At 39.1% G+C, this 21,534-nt stretch overlaps 1 protein-coding gene across 1 annotated transcript in view; it reads right to left on the reverse strand.

Moving 5' to 3' along the window:
- brinp1 (bone morphogenetic protein/retinoic acid inducible neural-specific 1) overlaps nt 1–21,534 on the reverse strand; it is a 179,936-nt gene that overhangs the window by 12,493 nt on the left and 145,909 nt on the right. Inside the window, exon 7 of the mRNA XM_058777680.1 lies at nt 11,720–11,942. Coding sequence (XP_058633663.1) covers nt 11,720–11,942 — 223 coding nt within the window. The remainder of the gene's footprint in view (nt 1–11,719; nt 11,943–21,534) is intronic.

The following is a 21,534-nucleotide window of genomic DNA, read 5'->3' on the forward strand; positions in this document are numbered from 1 at the left end:
TGTCTCTATAGTGGTTAAACACGAGATATAATTTGTGTTGGGTAAATCTAACGGCCAGTCTTTGGTCTCATTAAATTACTATTTGTTCCAGAGCAAATAGTTTTGGCAAAATATTATCATGTTTATTCAATGCTGTATATCGCGCTGTCTTTGTACGGTTGGCTGAATTTCCTAGCAACTTTTATGATGGCTGTTCTTGTTGTTGTTTATTACAGTAAACATGATTATTCAATAAATAATATTTTATATAAATAATAATAGTATTTAATAATAGTGTTTAGTACCGAGGCATGGTGCGTGTTCGTGATTGTGATTTTAGTTACATTGTTCCGCCATTAGATGGCGACAAGAGACTGTTTTCATGAGACAGCGCTGCAGTAAAGACCTTTATTTTGAAAAATAAATGCTTTTGTGAAGTTATTTTTACATTCAACAAGGACGCCGCTAACAAATGAGCAGTGCTGTCATCACAAATCACGCTTAATGGATGAAAGGATATTGAAATAAGACAAAGATAAAGCTTTCCTCAGTGGACATTTAGACCTATGTTTTATTGTCTGTAGGAGATGCTGTATCAAATGCAGGTAATCACAGTCGCTCAGTCCATCTCTCTCTCATAATACTCTACATAATACACTGCCACAGCCATATCACCCTGCAGCCCAAGACCGGTTGCCCATGGAAGCTAAGCAGGGCTGAGCCTGGTCAGTACCTGGATGGGAGACCTCCTGGGAAAACTAGGTTGCTGCTGGAAGAGGTGTTAGTGAGGCCAGCAGGGGGTACTCACCCTGTAGTCTGTGTGGGTCCTAACGCCCCAGTATAGTGACGGGGACACTACACTGTAAAAAAGCACCGTCTTTCGGATGAGATGTTAAACCGAGGTCCTGACTCTCTGTGGTCATTAAAAATCCCATGACACTCATCGTAAAGAGTAGGGGTGTAACCCCGGTGTCCTGGCCAAATTCCCTCCACTGGCCCTTGTCAATCATGGCTTCCCAATAATCCCCATCCACTTGATTGGCTCTACGACACTCTCTCCTCTCCACCTGTAGCTGGTGTGTGGTGAGCGCACTGGCGCCGTTGTCCTGTGGCTGCCGTCGCATCATCCAAGTGGATGCTGCACACTGGTGGTGGTTGAGGAGAGACCCCCCATGATTGTAAAGCGCTTTGGGTGTATTGCAATACACATGAAATCGCTATATAAATGCCTCATTCATTCATTCATACAAGCTTTTACTATAGTAATACAATAAGTTTTCAATGAGGCAACTCAACGTTCCTTCGATACTATTTCTAAAGTGACCTTTTGGAATTAGTAATGGAGGCTTGGGCTCAACTGTTAAACTGTCAACTTTAGATTTAAATCTGTGGCGGAAGGAAGTAGTTCTGCACAAAAGAGGAATTTTAAAGACACTTCATTGTTTTTTCTAATTTATTTACATACTCGTGCCATCAAACTGTTGTATAAACGCAATATCACAGAAGTAATATATATATATATATATATATATATATATATATATATATAATTTTTTTATTGTAATTTTTATTGTAAAATATGTATTTTTATTTTAAAATATTTTAATGATAGTATATGTATTGAACAAAAATAAATTATATTTATCAAAATAAGCAAAACAGGACAAACTTTGCTAAAGTGATTGTTTTGAACAAGTATTAACTTTTTAAAAGCTGTAAAAAGTAATTTTTGTTAAATGTTTAATAAACTGTTGTTAAATTGTATTGGTTTCATGATTTCAATTTTAAATTTTGAATATTAAAATGTAATGTAATTATTAAAATTGAATAATAATAATAATAATATATATATATATATATATATATATATATATATATTTTTTTTTTTTTTTAATCCAGAAAACAAACAAATAAATAACATCTAGTTTAATGTAGCAGACATTTTCAAGTATACTTGAGTACTGATATTTGAAATCTGATAATTGATGCATTAAGTATGTTCAGTTGAATTCCAAAAGTATGTTTCTATCCGAAGCATTTATTGAAGTTGAGGTGTATAAGCATAGGAACTGTGTTCAAACTCTCTGCTTTCCCCCAGAGATTGTTTACCATGACGAATTTGTTACCCCTGCTGCTTAGTTTATTCAAATGGGATGCTAATTTGGTGCACTGTTATCAGTTAGCTAAACTAGCCGCTCTGACTTTGAAGTATGAATCTAATATGTTGCACATAAACATAAATAGACTCTCTCACCCTCAGCAAAACAACACTCTACTTTGAAGTCCAGTGTTTAACAAATTAGCCCCGACAATCACATGCAACCTTTCTATTTGCCGCACAAACGCTGAACCGATAACATTCCCGTGCTTACCTGGAATTAAAATAGTCCATTGCGTTTTGTATTCCCCTCTCTCTCTGTGCTATTGCCATCAAACGTCCTTGATGTGAGCCCCACAGAGCTCTAACTCTGCTCTGCTTGGCTTTGATAACGCTTCAGCACAGACCTTGTCAAAGCCGCCATTGAAGCGTGGGTGAGCCACTTCCACATTAGTGACAGTTGATGCTCTCCAACTCCTTAACCGTATAAACAGTTTTTTTTTTTTTTTTTGTCATTTATTTTAGAGTTTGATTTATTTGCATTTCCTGAGTGTGCATATTATTGTCTGTTTGATAAGTCAAGTTTCCTAGTGGACAGATAACTTTATTTGTCTACGTTTCAGGCGGTGATTTTGACGCTTTTTAATAGATCACTGCACTCTTTAATTTCACTTCAGTCAGAAAGATTGCTCTTTCATTTATCAATATCAACAGTACGCTTCATTAGCAATCAGATATACACCTTGAAAGGCGAGTCACATTTGTTTATATAGCACTTTATACAATACATATTGTTTCAAGGCAGCTTCTCATTAATTAAAAATAAATAGCAATGCTGTTATAAAATGCATCAATTATAGACAAAGTTTAGCTGTAAAGGACATGGTACCATGGGCTGCATTTTTTTTATTTTTTATTTTTTTACTTATCTTAGAGTGAAGATACAGAAGATAATAGTGTCATTATTTAGCTAAATTATGATTCAGTTCAGTTCAATAACAGTTGAGTTTAAAGTTAAAAGAGTTTTTTAAACAAATTCAGTTTCAGCTGTAAAGCAGCTCTATAGAAGACAGTAGTGTCATTATCCAGATCAATTTAGTTCAAATTTTGTTCCCGTTCCGATAGTGTCAGTACAGTTAAATCTTTTAAACCCCAATTTATCAGCATGAAGTCTGGTTTACTTTGTATTTTATTCATGCAAAAATCCCCTAACTTAAATGGGAAGAGACTGACTGACAGTCACTTTTGTTATTAGTTGTTTTTTAGGGATGGATAAATCTAAAATTGATGATACTGATATGATAGACTGTGGCCAAAACATGCATTCAAATAATTAAACAGAAGTGTGAGCCTACAATTAGAGGTACAGATTCTCTCTCTCTCTCTCTCTCTCTCTCTCTCTCACTCACTCTATTTTCGTGCACTAATTTTGTATTTAATATACTAAAAATGATTCTTTAGTACTTCTTAAGATAAACTTCTCGGTTATGTACGTAACCCTCGTTCTCTGATGGAGGGAATGGAGACGTTATGACGTGACGACATTAGGGGATTCACTTGAGAGCTCCAATCACCTCTGATATTAAGAGAAAATGTCAATGAATATTGGCTAGTGGATTTTGCATACCTGAGCCACTCCCCGTGCATACAGGTATAAATAGGCGACAGGTGCATCCACTCATCAGGTTTTACGCTGAGGAGCCGAGAACGTGTCCCGTGCACCCAGCGATGGTTTCAAGATTGTGGCATGGGGACATAACGTCTCCGTTCCCTCCATCAGGGAACGAGGGTTACGTACGTAACCGAGACGTTCCCTATCTACCTGAACCCCGTCACAACCTTAGGCATGCAAATGTTGACAAGCAAGCGCGTGACAGACAAATGCCCTGCAAAGGTCGCAACCTTCCCATCGCCCAAGCACAGATTCACTGACCTTGGTACCCGCAGGGACCAGAGGTGAGTACATCACTGCTGGAGTTAGCCAAGCCGCTGTTCCTTTCCCCACAGAGTTTGGAAGGGATTTCGACCTTCAATGAAAGATAGCTTCAGGTCTTTCCTATTTGTTGTTACAGCTTGGCAGTAACGACGGGGAAGCGGGACTTCTGGAGAAGGGCGCTACGGAGGCCACATCCTGCCCATAGGGAGGTGACATGTGGAGACACTGATATAGACTGAGCCAGGCCTGGGGCAGTACTACATATGACTGGACTCTGGGGTAGATCCTACCTAGGCGTAGGGAGGAGGGCTGCCAGTAGAGCCTGACAGAGTGCTCTGTCAAGGGAAGACACAGGTTTATCATGAGGGAAACCTTACCGTGGAAGAATACACATATGGGAATCAAGCCATATGGACACCTAGCCCAGTACAGGGGCTGACCGGAGACCTGGGCGAGCAAACACCAGTACTAGGGGTGCTGGAGGAACTCCACCAGGGTTCGCCGTCCGGGGAACTGAACTGGAGGAGGAAAAAGGCGTTCGTTTCCCCGGGTGAGGGGGAATGGCGCAGCAAGCGTGACACCGGCCAGCTCTTCCTGCCATTTACCTGTTACCCAACACATGGGAAGAAACTGGCTCAATGCAGAGACTATAAAATCTTGCGAAGGTATTCGGTGTTGCCCAGCCCGCAGCTCTACAGATGTCTGCCAGTGAGCCACCGTGCGCCAACGCATAGGAGGTGGCAACACTCCATGTGGAGTGAGCCCTCACCCCTAGGGGGCGCGGCTCGCCTTGGCATCCACTATCCAGTGGGCCAACCTCTGATTGGAGACAGCCTTCCCTTTCTGCTGACCTCCGTGGCAAACAAGAGCTGCTCAGAGCTCCTAAAGCTCCGGGTGCGGTCCACGTATAGCGCAATGCTCTTATGGGACACAGCAACGCCAAGGCAGGATCTGCCTCATCCGAGGGCAGTGTTTGCAGGTTCACCACCTGATTGCGGAAGGGCGTGGTGGGAACCTTAGGCACGTATCCAGGCCGGGGCCTCAGGACAACGTGATAGTAGGCCGGCCCGAACACAAGACACTTTTCGCTCACCGAAAATGCTTGGAGGTCCCGACCCTCTTGACGGAAGTGAGCACGGTCAGCAGCACTGTCTAGCAGACAGGAACTTCAGCTCCACTGAGTCCAGCAGCTCAAGGGGACCCCTCTGAAGTCCAGTCAGGACAATAGAGAGATCCCAGGAGGGCACCAAGGGTGACCTAGGAGGATTTAACCTTCTGGCACCCCTCAGGAACCTCACAACGAGATCGTGCTTTCCCAGGGACCGGCCATCCACTGCATCGTGATGGGCCACGATAGCAGCCACATACGCTCTCAAGGTGTAGGGTGACAGCCTACGCTCCAACCTTCCTTGCAGGAATAAGCACTATTCCAATCATGCATCTTCGAGGGTCTTGTTGTGAGAAGAACAGCCGATCGTGAACAGACTCCACCCCAAGGCAAGAGCTCGCCTCATAGAGAGGGCTCTGGCCTGAGTGAAAGTGTCTTCCACCACCGCACTCACGTCTGCCGCGTCATCCAGGAACCACACATGGAGGTTCCCAGATCTGGACGCTGGTGCCACATGGGGCCGGGCCCCTGAGAAAGAAGGTCCTTGCTCAGAGGGATGCGCCAGGAGGGGCTGTTATGAGGAGCATGAGTTCTGAAACCCAGGTCCAGGTCCTCGCTGACCTTGCACAGTGTTTGTGCGGGAAGGCTCACTGGGGGAAGCTCAAACTTGTGTAAGCTAAAGGCCAGCTGTGTGCTAGTGCGTCCGTGCCGAGGGGGCCTCGGTCAGGGAGACATACAACTGGCCGTGGGAGGACTTGTGGATGGGAAACCAGGTTTATTTGAGCTTCCCCGAATTGACTCCAGAACAGCTGGATCATCTCGGAATGGAGTCATCATTTTCCTGGGAATGTGAGCTGTCGTGAGAGCACATCGGCTGCACGATTAAGCTCCCCCAGGATGTGGACAGCGTGCAGTGACTTGCGCTAGGCCTGACTCCAGAGGAGGAGATGGTGGGCGAGTTGTGGCATGCGACGTGATCGTAGATAACACTGCTGGTTGATGTATGAGACAGCCGCAGTGTTGTCCATGCGGACCAACACGTGTTAGCCAAGCAGCAGCGGCCAGACCATTGCGAGGCTAGTAGTACTGCCAGCAACTCGAGGCAATTGATGTGCCAAAGCAGTCGAGGCCCTGTCCAGAACCCAGAGGCTGCCTGCCCATTGCATGTAGCGCACCAGCCTGTACTGGAGGCAACCGTCGTGACTATGACATGCCGAGGCACATGTTCTAAGGACACTCCGACCCGTAGAAAGACAAGGTCCGTCCAGGGGCTGAATGAGCAGCAATGTGTTGGCATGAGGGTCACGCGAACTATGCTGCAGCACCATGCCATCTCGGGACTCGAGAGTGTAACCTGTGCTGAAGTGGTCCCATATGAAGCAATCCGAGCGACGAGATTGCAGCTGCGAATGCCATATGCCCCAGGAGCCTCTGAACGTGTTTCAGTGGTACCACAATCCTGCCTCTCAGGGCAGTCCTGCCAAATCTCCATTCTCAGAGGACGATTGCTTATCCCCCGATGCAGTGATCGACATCTGATCCTCTATCGGCACGCTGAATGAAATGCTGGGCACGCCGTGAGACGACACAGCAGAATCACCGGGGAGCTGCACAGAACAGCTGCTGCGGGACGAGTGAAAGGTCCGTGGGGACTGGCCCGGTGGAAAGGCTCTCACTGTAACCCTCAGATCTCCCAGAGCACTAGCCGATGGTTCTCTGCTCATGGCAGAGAAGCCAGCGCGGGTAGTGACAGAGGGAGCCCCTCCCATCCCCTTGAGGAGAGAGTAGCGTGATCGCAGCGCTACCATAGTTACACGCTCAGAACGAACACATAAACCATCCACGTACGCAGCTTCAGCGTGCTGGATGCCCAGACACTGAAGACAACAGTTGTGGCTGTCGACGGAGGATAGGAAACGACCTCAACCAAGAGGATACGGCCGGAACGGCGTCTTTAAAAAGACGCGAACCGACCGTGATTTGCTCTTTTAGGAAATCTGCTCTTTTAGTTGAAGTGCCCAGGGGAATTCGCTACAGACAGGGACACTGCTGTTCACACCGTGACGCCAACCAGAACAGCTTCCAGACAGATGATGAATGGCTTTGTGGCGATCAACACGTTCATCCACTCAGCTCCGAAGCAGAAATCTGATGAGTGGATGCACCTGTCGCCTATTTATACCCGTATGCACGGGGAGTGGCTCAGGTATGCAGAATCCACTAGCCAATATTCATTGGCATTTTCTCTTAATATCAGAGGTGATTGGGGCTCCCAAATGAATCCCCTAATGTCGTCACGACATAACTCGTAATGACCGACAGACAGGGAACTTAAGGTCATCTAAGAGTACTCAACTGTGTAGAGCCCTGCATGGGCCTCAAATTTAGGCCCTAGCCCGGCCCTGGCCCGAGACGTTCAGGCCCTAGCCCGGCCTGTGTCTGACAGCTTATCAGAATTACCGGCCCGAGTCCTACCCGGGCCCGTCTTTTTTTTTTTTTCTTCTCCCAAAATGGCTAATGTTTCCGCTATTAAAATAGTTCAGTTTTGTATGTAATAGCAAAGTGATTATATTTAGTTTTTTTATTAAGTTCATTTAGAAAAACGTTTGGAGCATTTCTTGTTCATTAAATAAGTTTTTTTCTTTCTTAAAGTAACGACCAAGCGGCCGGCTGCAAACCGGCAGGCTGATCATAGCTTATGTTTGATGAATTTAGCCTTCTCAAATCATCAAGACTTGCCTAAAATAAAATCTATAGATATACTGAAACAGTTCAAGCATATAATATTTAAACGTTAAACCTAGATAAATGTGCGCTGCATCCAATAGTTAAAAGCTAAAGCGCATGACATGGAGGCACCAGCGCAATTAATTGCATTTTTTTTTTCAATGGAAACAACTTAAAATAATTTGTACTCATAAAGGTAAGAGTAATACATCATTCGGAACTGTAAAGGGTCTACTTTTATTTGTGTGCACTCACAATATCAACCAAACGTTATGCTTTTATAAAATAAAGAAAACGATGCACTTTCTGCCGTCTTCACAAAAATGAACTGAAAGTCAGCGAATACATGCATCACAGACATGATAAATATATCTATAGAAAGCTTTAAATTACTACGTAACGAAATAAAATTAAATCGAAAGCAAAAACACTTTCATTATAATCATAATCCGTGAAGATGCACTTCTCTCTAAAGGCGCGTCTAATGAGGAGATGGCGAATCAGGATCATCATCTTCATCTTTGCGACACTGACACAGAAAACACTAGTTTATTAGTAAATAATTCAAATATCTCCTTACTATTTCCCCCCGGACACATTCATGGTAATTACTTTTGCTGGGGCTTTACAGCAAGCTTTATTGCGTGTATTTGAACACAGAACTCTTCAGCTGCGCTGATGGCACTTGCCGCTGCTGCAGAAATCTAAACACCATCGAGCCGCTCTCAGTCGCGGCAGCACGGCCTCGTGTTGTTCCCACTAGCGCAGCTATTTTTTTTTTTTTCATCACTAATTGATGGATGTCAAAAATATAAAAATGAGGAGAAGCCTAAAACTGGCCCGAGGCCCGGCCCGCGTCTTAACTATGACATGAAAATTGGCCCGAAGCCCGGCCCTAGGGACGTAAATAAGTTGGGGCCCGTCAGTCCCGGGCCGAAATGCAGGGCTCTAAAACTGTGCTATTTTGGAACACCATGAATATGAACTAAAATGCACTTTTAACATACTATCTCTGTATTTAAAAAATGTATTTAGTTACCACTTGTAGTACACTTAAGTATTCTAGTGTATGAAAGATGGTTCAAGTGTACTACAAGTGGTAACTAATTTTTTTTTTTAAATACAGAGATCGTATGTTAAAAGTGCATTCTAGTTCATATTCATGGCGTTCCAAAATAGCACAGTTGAGTACACTTAGATGACCTTAAGTTTATCTTAAGAAGTACTGGTCCCACTTTATATTAGGTGGCCTTAACTACTATGTACTTACATTTAAATTAATCATTTGGTACAATTCACTTATTGCGTACATACATGTTTTTACATTTTACTTATATTTTTAAAAATACCTATATGCAATTACATCTGTAATGAATTTATATAATTACATTTATAATTATGCCGTTGACCCATCCCTTACACCTTCACCCACCCTTAAACCTACCCATACCACCAAAACTGTCCCTAACCTTACCCGTATCCCACCTCAATAGCAGCAATTGTGTTTTGCAATACAGTATGAACAGAATAAGTACATTGTACTTATTTTGTAATTTTAGTACATAGTAGTTAAGGCCACCTAATATAGAGTGTGACCAAATATTGTAACAACTGATAAGAACTTTTGGTAACACTTTAGAATAGGGAACACTAATTCACTATTAACTACAACTTTTTTTAATTACTACTAATAAATGGTTAATATTCTAGTAATATGCATGCTAATAAGAAACTAATTAAGATACCCTAAAATAAAGTGTTACCGAACTTTTAAGTAACAGATCACTGAAACATTTAGAAATAGCTTATTCTAGTCTCAGTTGGAGGAATAGTCAGGTGTTGAAGCTCTTTCCATTACATCAACAACAAGTAAAAAATACTTCTTTGAATTGGTTTTGTGGATGCAGAACAACACAAAGAATCAGAAAAAAATAATGCCTGTGAGAGGGAGAGGAATAGCTGTAGAAGGTAGAGGAGTAGTTGGATCAGAAAAGGGTAGAAGAGGTAGGGGAGAGGAGTGAGAATGTGTGTTAGACTGTGCATTTTTTATGATTGTTTGTTTTTTTCCCCTTACACATGTGGAACCTATGAAAGCTTATTTCTGCCATGGAATATAAAGGGTAATGGGTACTTGTGACTTTATCTCAGAATTCTGACTTTTTTCTTGCAATTGTGAATTTACAGTATCTCACAATTCTGATAAAGTCTGAATTGCAAGATGTAAACTCACAATTCCAATATAGGTCTGAATTGTGAGATAAAAAGGTCACAATTACTGTTTTTACTTTTTTTATTCTGTGACGGAAACAAGCTTGCATAGTAACCAAAGGCTATGTATGTTGGATTTTTTGTTGATCACTGGCATCACTACCATGGGGGCACCATCACAACACTCCAACACTCGCCCACTGGAAGGTTCAAGGTTCCAATTGAATTTCTGCATAGGGGACCCTATTTTTTTCTATTGTACATTCTATAAAGTAAAGATTCATTCAGTTTTAGATAGTATGTTGCCAAGAATGAACAATGTAAAAATGTAAAAACACAATATTAAAAATGTAAAATGGTTTTCAGATGAAGGTAAACTGAAGGCTAAATTACAAAAAAAAGAAAGAAAACTATGGATTTTTATATAGCCTATCATATGCAGGTAAAACTGAGACACGACAAGTAATGCAGTTTTTGCAATGCCATTAATTGTTTTATCATTTTTACAGTTTATGCTCTATGATTGACTGTATGTTCCTATTGGACAGAAAACCAGTGCCAATGTTTTGACCGAATGACTTGATTTTGATTCGTGTTTGCTGTGTTTTCATAGAGTAAGCATATGTAGAAAAAGGTATTCAGCATTTTGAAATGTGTTTTTATTTATTTCACAAAATGTGGTTTTGGCCAGAAAATTAACTAATTGGCTAATTGTGTGATGTAGGTGTGTTGCTGTCTTAAGAGTTTAGAAAAAGTACTTTAAATATTGGTAAACGCTTGTTAGCAATTAAAAAAAAAAAAATGTAAGTAGCCTTTGTCCTTCCTTGTTTTTGCAAATACTTTTTAGCTAGGAATCAAATGGTAAAATGTTGTGATTCATTTGGAAGCTGGTTGGTTCAGTTCATGAATCTCCTTAAATCCCTAATGAGAAAATGAATGGGAAAATACTTCCAGAACCAGAAAGATGCTGAAAGTGGACAGCTAACTCTAAAAATAAAGCTTCTGATGGTGCCATGAAGAACCTTTAGCATCTGTCAAACCTTTCGAGTCCACAAAATGTTTATTATAGTGTAAAATGGCTTGTTGGATAATTAAAATGTTCTTCACACTTAGAAAATAATGGTTCTTTTAAGAACTGTTCACTGAAAAGTTATTTTAGGAACCAAAAATTGTTTCATTTTCCCTTTGGAGCATTATTGGTCCCACTTTATATTAGGTGGCCTTAACTACTATGTACTTACGTCAAAAAAATAAGTACAATGTACTAATTGTGCTCATATTGTATTCCAAAACACTTTTGCTGCTATTGAGGTTGCATACAGGTAAGGTTAGGGACAAGTTTGGTGGTATGGGTAGGTTTAAGGGTGGATTAAGGTGTAAGGGATGGGTCAACATTGTAACTATAAATGTAATTACAGAAATGAATTAAAGATGTGATTACATGCAGATATTTTTAAAATATAAAAACATGTATGCACATAATAAGTGCATTGTATCAAATGATTAACATCAATGTAAGTACATAGTAGTTAAGGCCACCTAATATAAAGTGGGACCACATAATTTTTTTAATAGTGTCCCATTGAGCTCTATTATGAGCAGTTCTTGAAATACAATCCTAGTTCCCCGCTGTATTATTCTGTAAGAGAACATCAGCTCTCACCTCTCTCTGGGCATCTGGTGGTTGGGGTTGTGGTGGCAGCGAATGCTCAGACCGAAGAGTTTCCTGGCCGTGCGCTGGATCTTCAGTCTTTGGGCCTCCAGTGAACTCTGCAAGAGTCGGTAGCGGTTCTGAAGGTCCCAGTCGCTGCCCCACAGCAGGTGCACGCTGCTCACTGGCAGGAAGTGTGTCGCGGGCAGACGTTTCAGAAACGACTTAAACTCATCTAAGGTGAGAGAGAGAGAGAGAGAGGTGCTCATACGGCGAAGGGCAAAAGCATATCCACATAAACCACATGTTGATACTTGGAATCCATTGTGGGAGAAATCTGTTAAGAGTGATGGAGAAAAGTGTTGACTTTAACGGACAAGGATTGATTATAACCACAAAAACTGTGTCAATATACCATTAAAGAGCATTCAGAGTTCAGTGTGCAGAGTCGAAATGATTTCCATCTCATATCTTTCACCATTCAATCCTTCAATGTCTCTTAAAGTCAACATGCAAAGCCATTTGCAATCCATTTTACTTATATAATGTCAAATTTCTAAGAGCTATATACAAAGAGTTATCTATTAGCTATAGGCTGCCTTACCGAAACAATAGCCTAAAACAGTGATTAAAAATTAAAAGTTTTGACTGCTAGTTAACATTAATAACATTAATTAGTAGCCTGTGTACCAAATCAAAAATTGTTTAATTAAAAAAAAATGACTCTTTTTTTTCTGTAGTTTAAAAAAGTACAAAAAGTAACTTTAGAAAGAAAAAGTTAATAAATTCAATGCGCATTTTATTTATTTTTTTCTTTTTTTCTTTCTTTCTTTCTTTTTTCATAATTAATCACACAGCCCTAGTTCAAATTTTTTGGCATTATATCACAAATTATATCACAAAAACGTGTGAGTTTACTTTAAAGTCCAGGTATAAGTTAATGCAAATACTTTTTCTTTTTTTTTCAATTTGGACACCAAAAACAGGTTGGAGCTCTTTTATTTTGAAAGAGCACCAGGCTGATGCAGTTAAATCTAAAATGCATTTTAGTTTAAAATGTACAATGATTTCCCCCAGACCCCCATTGAGGGACCAAGGCCCATCCTCTATAATCTCACAAAATCCTGTGGATAACATTGAATCATGATTAAACAGAATAGACTGTTTTTCATGTTGACTTTAAACCATGTTTTGGTAGAATTTAGCTTCAACCCTACAGGATTGAACACCACTGCTTTAAACAACATTTCAAACGGGAGTCCAATGACACAGTCATGTCAGACAGCAGTCAGATGAGCTCTAACTATGAACGTGCCTGTAGCACGCGGCACATACAAGAAAAGTGTCTGTTTGAGTGCAGTCAAGTTTGGTTGATGGTCCATTTAAATATTTGCAGCATAGTCATATTGGGAATGTCAATATAATGGTCTAAACATGCACTCACGGTGTTTAACAACTCCACCTGCTTGTTTCCTTTGATGTGTTTGATATGCTATTAAAATGACACAGTGTGGCATCTGAATCCAGAAAGCGCTGCTGGCTCTGATGCAATGACACATGACTGTCTGCAGAGCGCCTGTGTTTACTGGTGTGTTACTTGATGAAAATTATGTGTCAAGAACAAGAAGGAATCGAAAACATGCGCACACATACACATGCACAGTAGAGCTGTAATGATACAAACACTGTCATCTTTTCCCAAGAATACCGGGAATGCATTTATCACTGCCTGTACATATGAAGGTAGCAAGCTTTCCTTCTTTTTTTAAAGTACAGAGCAGAGCATATTGTTTTCTGTTATGTTTTAAAGGATATTTAAAAGGCATTAAAAAGAAAGAAAAAAACTTTAGGTTGACTTTGGACAGTTTCTTTAATAATAACAGAATATTTCAAAGCAGAATAAAACAGGTGTGCTCCAGGAATTTGTTGCATTCCCTGTTTTTGCAAAACTATTTTATTAAAACTGAGCTCTCAAACTTTGGCAAATGAATGTATGTATGTATTTACATATGTTTTTTTTTTTGTTTGTTTGTTTTTTTGTAAAACACTCCTTGTCTGTATATGCTCACTTCTAAGCATCCTTTAAACCTCCACTGACTTACTATGTAAAATGTGCACTGACACTGTCAAAGCTGCACTTTAATATTTACTGTAAGCATGCAGATATTCTCTATTTGATCGCTTATATACTTTAACTGTATGTGCATACTCATGTCACTCAAACTAGTGTTTATTTGTTACATCTCTTTTGTAATTACATATATATATATATATATATATATATATATATATATATTGTGACGAGTCGGTTACCTCCCCCCTTATTGTCATCACCACCCCGTCCCATATTCGCCGCCCGGAGTGGGTGTGCGAGAGAGGAGGGGCGTGGAAACAGCGAGGGCTGGCGGCGTGTGATGAGGCACACCTGGATTGCATGAAGCACACCTGGATTGCATGAAGCCTCATCACCGCCGCTGTTTAAATGCCAAGCGCGCCTCTCCTCGAGAGACCGGTCTCTTCCCCCGTGCATGCACGCTGGTGTCCTCGTGGGTCCAGGAAGGGAGCGTAGAGGGACTTCCGCGCCACCGGAGACGTGAGCTGCCGAATCCGCGGTCCGGACGAAAGCCGCACCCGTATTACGGCCGTCGGGCCAGGATGCCGGGCCGTACAAGTCCTGCCAAAGGCCGTGGACAAAGAGGAAGAGCCGCCGCTAGGATGAAGCCACCGCCCCTCGCGCCCCGGACCAGAGCGGGAGCGAGTGCGGCCGCCGGACTCCGCCCCTTACTTGGACCCTCCCTTCCAGAACACTGCCCTCCTTCACAAGCCCCGCAGCACGACGAGGACACCAGACCCCCTGTTTATTTTGGACACTTTCTCCCCCTGGACACTTTATTTTATTATTTCTGTTGAATAAAAGCCTCTCCAAGGCCTGACGCCACACCCACTGTCTGTCGTTGGCTCCTCCCGTCACTGTATCTATCTATCTATCTATCTATATATATACATACACATACAGGTGCATCTCAATAAATTAGAATGTCGTAAAAAAGTTTTTTTGTTTTAATTTTGATGATTAGAGCTTACAGCTCATGAAAGTCAAAAATCAGTATCTCAAAATATTAGAATATTTACATTTGAGTTTCAATTAATGACCATCTCTACAGTATAAATTCTGGGTATCTCTTGTTCTTTGAAACCACAATAATGGAGAACACTGATGACTTGGCAATGATCCAGAAGATGAACATTGACGCACTCCACAAAGAGGATAAGTCACAGAAGGTCATTACTGAAAGGTGTGGCTGTTTACAGAGTGCTGTATCAAAGCATATTAAATGCAAAGTTGACTGGAAGGAAGAATTTGGGTAGGAAAAGGTGCACAAGTAACAGGAATGACTGCAAGCTTGAGAATACTGTCAAGTAAAGCTGATTCAAACACTTGTGAGAGCTTCACAAGGAGAGAACTGAAGCTGGAGTCAGTGTATCAAGAGTCACCACGCTCAGACGTCTTCAGGAAAAGGGCTACCAAGCCACTTCTGAAACAGAGACAACTTCAGAAGCATCTTACCTGGGCTAAGGAGAAAAAGAACTGGACTGTTGCTCAGTGGTCCAAAGTCCTCTTTTCAGATGAAAGTACATTTTGCATTTTATTTGGAAATCAAGGTCCCAGAGTCTGGAGGAAGAGTGGAGAGGCACAGAATCCATGTTGCTTGAAGTCCAGTGTGAAGTTTCCACAGTCAGTGATGATTTGGGCTGCCATGTCATCTGCTGGTGTTGGTCCACTGTGTTTTCACAGTCCACAGTCAACGCAGCCATCTATCAGGACATTTTAGACCACTTCATGCTTCCTTCTGCTGACAAGCTTTATGGAGATGCTGATTTCATTTTCCAGCAGGATTTGGCACCTGCCCACACTGCCAAAGGTACCAAAAGCTGGTTCAATGACCATAGTGTTACTGTGCTTGATTGGCCAGCAAACTCGCCTGAACTGTATCCCCATAGAGAATCTATGGGGTATTGTCAAGAGGAAGATGAGAGACACCAGACCCAACAATGCAGATGAGCTGAAGGCTTCTATCAAAGCAACCTGGGCTTCCATACCACCTCAGCAGTGCCACAAACTGATCACCTCCATGCCACGCTAAATTGAGGCAGTAATTAAAGCAAAAGGAGCCCCTACCAAGTATTGAGTACATATACGGTAAATGAACATACTTTCCAGAAGGCCAACGATTCACTAAAAATGTTTTTACATTTTTTTTTATTGGTCTTATGAAGTATTCTAATTTGTTGAGATTGTTGTGAATTGGTGGGTTTTTGTTAAATGTGAGCCAAAATCATTAAAAGAACCAAAGACTTAAAGTCTGTGTACATTGAATTTATTTAATACACGAGTTTCACAATTTGAGTTGAATTACTGAAATAAATGAACTTTTCCACGACATTCTAATTTATTGAGATGCACCTGTATATATATATATATATATATATATATATATATATATATATATACTGTGCTGCTTGAAAGTTTGTTATATATTTGTTTGTTATATATTTACATTATTTTCTAAGAATTCAACGGCCCGTCAATAATTATTCCTTAAATACTATTCCTATATATATATATATGTATACTTTTGATCGGTACTGTGGCCTATATATTTTTGCTGAAAAGTGTCATCATCATTTATAAAATGTAACAATCATTGGTAACACTTCATAATAAGTATTCACCAATAAAGTTCTCACAAATCATTAGCAAACTATTAATTAATAGTTAATTCATAGTTTATAAACTGTAGTTAATATATTAATAGACTCTGTACAAATAGTGAGTTCTTCATTCATTATCACTGTAATTAACACAATTATTATTATTTTTTAAATTAAAATGCAATGAATTAAGAGATTTAAAGGCTCGATTTAAACCAACAATTATAGAACACTTATTGCATTCATATTCAGTGTTATTTAAAATGTTTACAAATACATTAAGGACACACGCATGCACACACACACACGAGAACTATTAATGAGTTGAACAATAATAATTTGGTTAATTACTATAACTATAACTATAACTATAAACTAATAGTTTGCAAAAATGATTTGTAAGAACTCTATTAGTGTATACTTATTAAGGAATGTCACCCAATCATTTATAAATCTTCTATGACTACTAGTATTTCAAAATAATGTTCAGTTTTCACAGGTGATGACAGGAGACTCTGGGTCTTCAACAATTGGGACACTAAATGTTTGCACTAAAAATCTCAGAGGCTTCCTAATTTTCCACCCTATTATGACTGGAATTATCCAGACAGTTTATATCTGACAAATCGGTGACAATCATATTCAGTCATGCCTCTAAATGATGGGTTAGGTGATGATTTAAGAACTGACTGGCATTAAATTAAGACTTTATTAACACATTCAAACAATTATTACTTCCCTAATTGATCAACTTGACATTTCAGAAGATTCATCTGTTCATGCTGGAGCGTTTTCTCCTTGGGCCGGTCCAGAGGAATATTGCTGCGACCTTGAGGTTCACAGACTCAATTTGAGTGTCCTCTGCTCTATATAAATATATCGCAGTGTCTGGTTTTATTTGGACCTTTTATTACCTGTTAATAATATATAAGCTAGCGTGCTCATAAGGTGGATATTGAGCAATCACCTTGGGGAGTAACCTATTTCTGCTTTATGTTTTTTGTTCAGAAATATTTGATCAGCGAGGTGAAAAATGTCTGTCAGCGTGTGAGCTGCATTTAATGCGATCTACGCAGGACAGCCCTTTAAGGTCGACGACATTCAGAGAACCTTTCCACAACCATTTTGCAATGTTATATAGTAGTGTTTATCAGATGAATGTTATTAACTAAACTTCATGACTGAAAATGTTAAAGCAGGGTTAAGCGTATATGAAAGCTACACACGCACAACTTTTTTTCCTTTACTTACAGTCTTCTGGCCCAGGGAACCAGAAAATACATGTAGTCTACTCAGGGTTATTACAGTTAAATAAAACTAAAACCATGTGAAAGAAAGAAAATATGTATCTTGAAATATGAAATGTTAGCTGAACGTTAGCTTAAAATAAATTACATATATTTCAGCTCAGCTAATTCTCATTTTAATTTAGTTTAACATGCCATACTAAAATACTTCAAATTGAAATAAAACGATTAACTACATTGACTTATTAAAGAAAATAAAAACTAATAAATAATATTAACACTTTAAAAATAAAACAAATACAAAAAATGAAAACTAATTCTAAATGTTTAAAAATATGATAGCATATAACTTTTTATTTATGTCAGCTAGCTGCTAAAGCAGCATTTATTTGTTCTCATTTTAATTTAGCTTAACTTGATGTACTAAAATAACTAAAACTTAAACTGATACTTTATATACATGTATGTTGCTTTGGCAGCTAGGTGAGATAAAAACAACTTTTCAATATTTTCAAACATTTTGTAAGTATCTCCTTATTATATTATCAACCTAGTATCTCATTCAAACTAAACTAACACTGATTGTATTGCACTAATGGCTCTGTAAATAAAACAAAGATTATATAATATATTATATATATATATATATATATATATATATAACTTGTTAGTTGTTAGTTGCCATTTCTTTGTAATAGATTTTACAAAGAAGAGATTTTTTTCTTTTTCTTTTTTCTCTACTGTATGTTTCAGACTACCTGAAGGTCACTCTGTAGGTGATATTCTACATCAAGGACCAATGATTTTACAACCATCCTTTTTTTGGTTTTAACTGTATGCAGTTACACAGTTATTAATGCATGAACAGACCTTTTGAGTTGCTCGTATCCAGCATACTTTTCATTACTCCATTTAGTGGACTAATGATGCCTGAGATTGTGTTCCTTCAGAAATGCAATTTACTCCTTGCAGATCAGGAAGGTGCTGTAGAAGGGCCATTAACAGACCAGAAACATGACAATATGCCCTTAATGTAATGGTCAGACCTTATTTAAATATATAAGAACCATAGCAATTAATGCACATACAAGGGACAGTAGGAATTTTCACAATTTTAAAGTCAGTCGTTTTCTATAGCACTTTGTAGGATATAAATAGTTTCTTTTAAAGCAGCTTTAAAGAAAACTGATGTGAATGTTTATAATATCATAATATCTTCATGCCTTACAGCCGCATTTAGCAGATTAGAGCTGGACAATAATATAGTTACATTTTGTGACAATATAAACAATCAAGCAGCTGAGATTTGCTATACATTATATATTGCTTTGCATAAGTGTAAAGTGTGTATGTGTATGTGTGAGTAAGTGTATATACATACTTATATACGTATATATCCAACATGTGTCAGTGATGATTTGGTTACACATGTAAAAAAACAAATGGGAACCATACACTGATGTCAGAAGAACATTTATCTTTGCTGGATGTTTAGTTTGCATGTTTGTTTGTTCTCTTAAACTGACAGACAAAATCTAAATGGGATACACATACTGTCATGTTTGCAATGCAATGCAGCTCTGATATCAGAGAAATAGTTGGTAGGAATAGGAGATTCATTCATAAACCTGCACAACCTTTCTGTGAATCTATCTTTTGGGAGCGGGAATGGAGCAGAGCTTTCGCCCGTGGCGTGCGATTTGAGTTCAGGCAGTGGGGTGAAATTGACTGTTACAATAAACCGCAAGAAGTGCCTCTTCTCCCAGAGAAAGCATTGTGGGGCGCTGAATTATTCATGCTTGCTTTATTGCAGATTGGCTCAAAGAGAGAAGTTAGCATGCAAGTCCTATGCAGAGTTTTCAGTACAAGGCAGCTCACAGAAATCAACAACAGACTGAGCATATAAGCAGCTGATTAATAACATTTAATACTTATGGTCAACCGGCCAAGGACAGCCTAGATTCAGTAAGTTTCCTTGCTTAAATATGCAGTCATTTGTTACCCATTTGCATTACCTTGGTTTTTGATTATTATGTTCATTTGATTGCTGTTCAAGCATTTGGAATCAGTATGACTTTATTCATCAAGGATGCTTTAAATTGATTAAAAGTGACAGTAAAGTCATTTAAACTGTTACAAAAGAGTTCTATTTCAAATTAATGGTGTTCTTTTGAACTTTCTATTCATCAAATCATGAAAAATAAAATGTATAAGATTCCACACAACTATTCAGCAGCACAACTGTTTTCAACATTGATAATAATCAGAAATATTTCTTGAACAGCGAATCAGCATATTAGAATGACGGATTATGTGACACTGGAGCCTGGAGTAATGATGCAGAAAATTCAGCTTTGATCACAGCAATACATTGTTTTACTATATATTCACATAGTTATTCTAAATTGTAATAATATTTCACAATATTACTGTTTTATAATGCATTTTTGATCAAATAAATGCAGCCGTGGCATGCAACTTTTAGTAGACCCCCTGTTATACATTGCATTATAAGTCTGTGCTATAATAACATGCACTATATACATGTAGTACTATATTAATCTATTTAAACATTTTATGACGCACACATTAAAAGCCATTAAAATAATCAATGTTAATGTATGAAGTCATATACTTGTATATAACTAACAGATTGTGTTTTTTTTTTGGCAATACAAATAAATATGTTAATCTTTTTAGTTAACTGGATAATTGATGCATTATTTGTCAACATGAAGTCAACTTCCTAATATTTTCTGATTCGTTGACTGAATGCAAATAATAAAATGATGTTCTCTCAGGCAAAAACGAGTGAGAAGTCAAGTATAATGCCTGTAAAGACGGCTGCCGTATAATGAGAACTGAATATATGCCTAGAGAAGAGCCGAGAGCAGCTCCTCTATTGAATGAGCAAACAGACATCTTCTGTTTAATTCAAGCAAAATCAATGAAGATGACTTCAAACGTCACTTAGCCCAATTAGCGCAGTCGTGGAAGTGTGCAGTGGTGAGAGCGTTGTCGAAATCGATCCGCGAATCGGATTACAACACCTGACTCGATGCTCGCTGTCGCCACATCTACTTATTAGTCATGATGTGTGGTGTGGTGAAACTGTCAAATTTGACAATAGATCGTAAAATTGGCTCTAGACCAGACTTGCTGACAGACCTGACAAGCGAACTTGCCGGCTAATGCTGTCAGATCATTGTGTTGGTGTTCTGCGAGCAGACTCAATTTACCACTAGGGTTTTGAAAGGACATTTCCACTGAAAAATTATAGATAGCAATGAATTTCTGTCGTTTTTGGTGTTACCTAGAGTGGCCATCTGTCCAGTTTTAGGTTAGACAGTCCAGTTTAAAAATATCATGTTCGTATATCAGCACAGGCTTGAGTCGGACACTCATTTGTTCTCCATTAAAGATCACTATTGTATACTTCATGCAGTTGTATATATTAAAAACAGAGTGTCTATTTACACTAAGTGCAAATAGCCCACCTTGTTGGCAGAGACTATTTACACTAACTCCGCCCATTTATTGTACATACAATTTATCACTACAAAAATATGCTATTTTCACTTAGTGTAAATAGCATCCATCGCTATTTACACAGTGTAAATACAATTTATCACTACAAAAATATGCTATTTTCACTTAGTGTAAATAGCATCTATTGTTATTTGTACTTAGTGTAAATAGCCTATATCGCTATTTACACTTAAGAGCCGCTGCAAATAGCCGCTGCCTATTAAAAATGTTAATGTTAAGTTTAAGTTAATATTAAGAGACATTTTAGACACAATATTGACAGTATGGATTGTTTTGCTCTATTTTCGCTTATCAGTGGTGATTCGTTGCTGTGTTTAT

The sequence above is a fragment of the Onychostoma macrolepis genome, chromosome 05, assembly GCF_012432095.1.
Source record: "Onychostoma macrolepis isolate SWU-2019 chromosome 05, ASM1243209v1, whole genome shotgun sequence".
Taxonomy (NCBI): domain Eukaryota; kingdom Metazoa; phylum Chordata; class Actinopteri; order Cypriniformes; family Cyprinidae; genus Onychostoma; species Onychostoma macrolepis.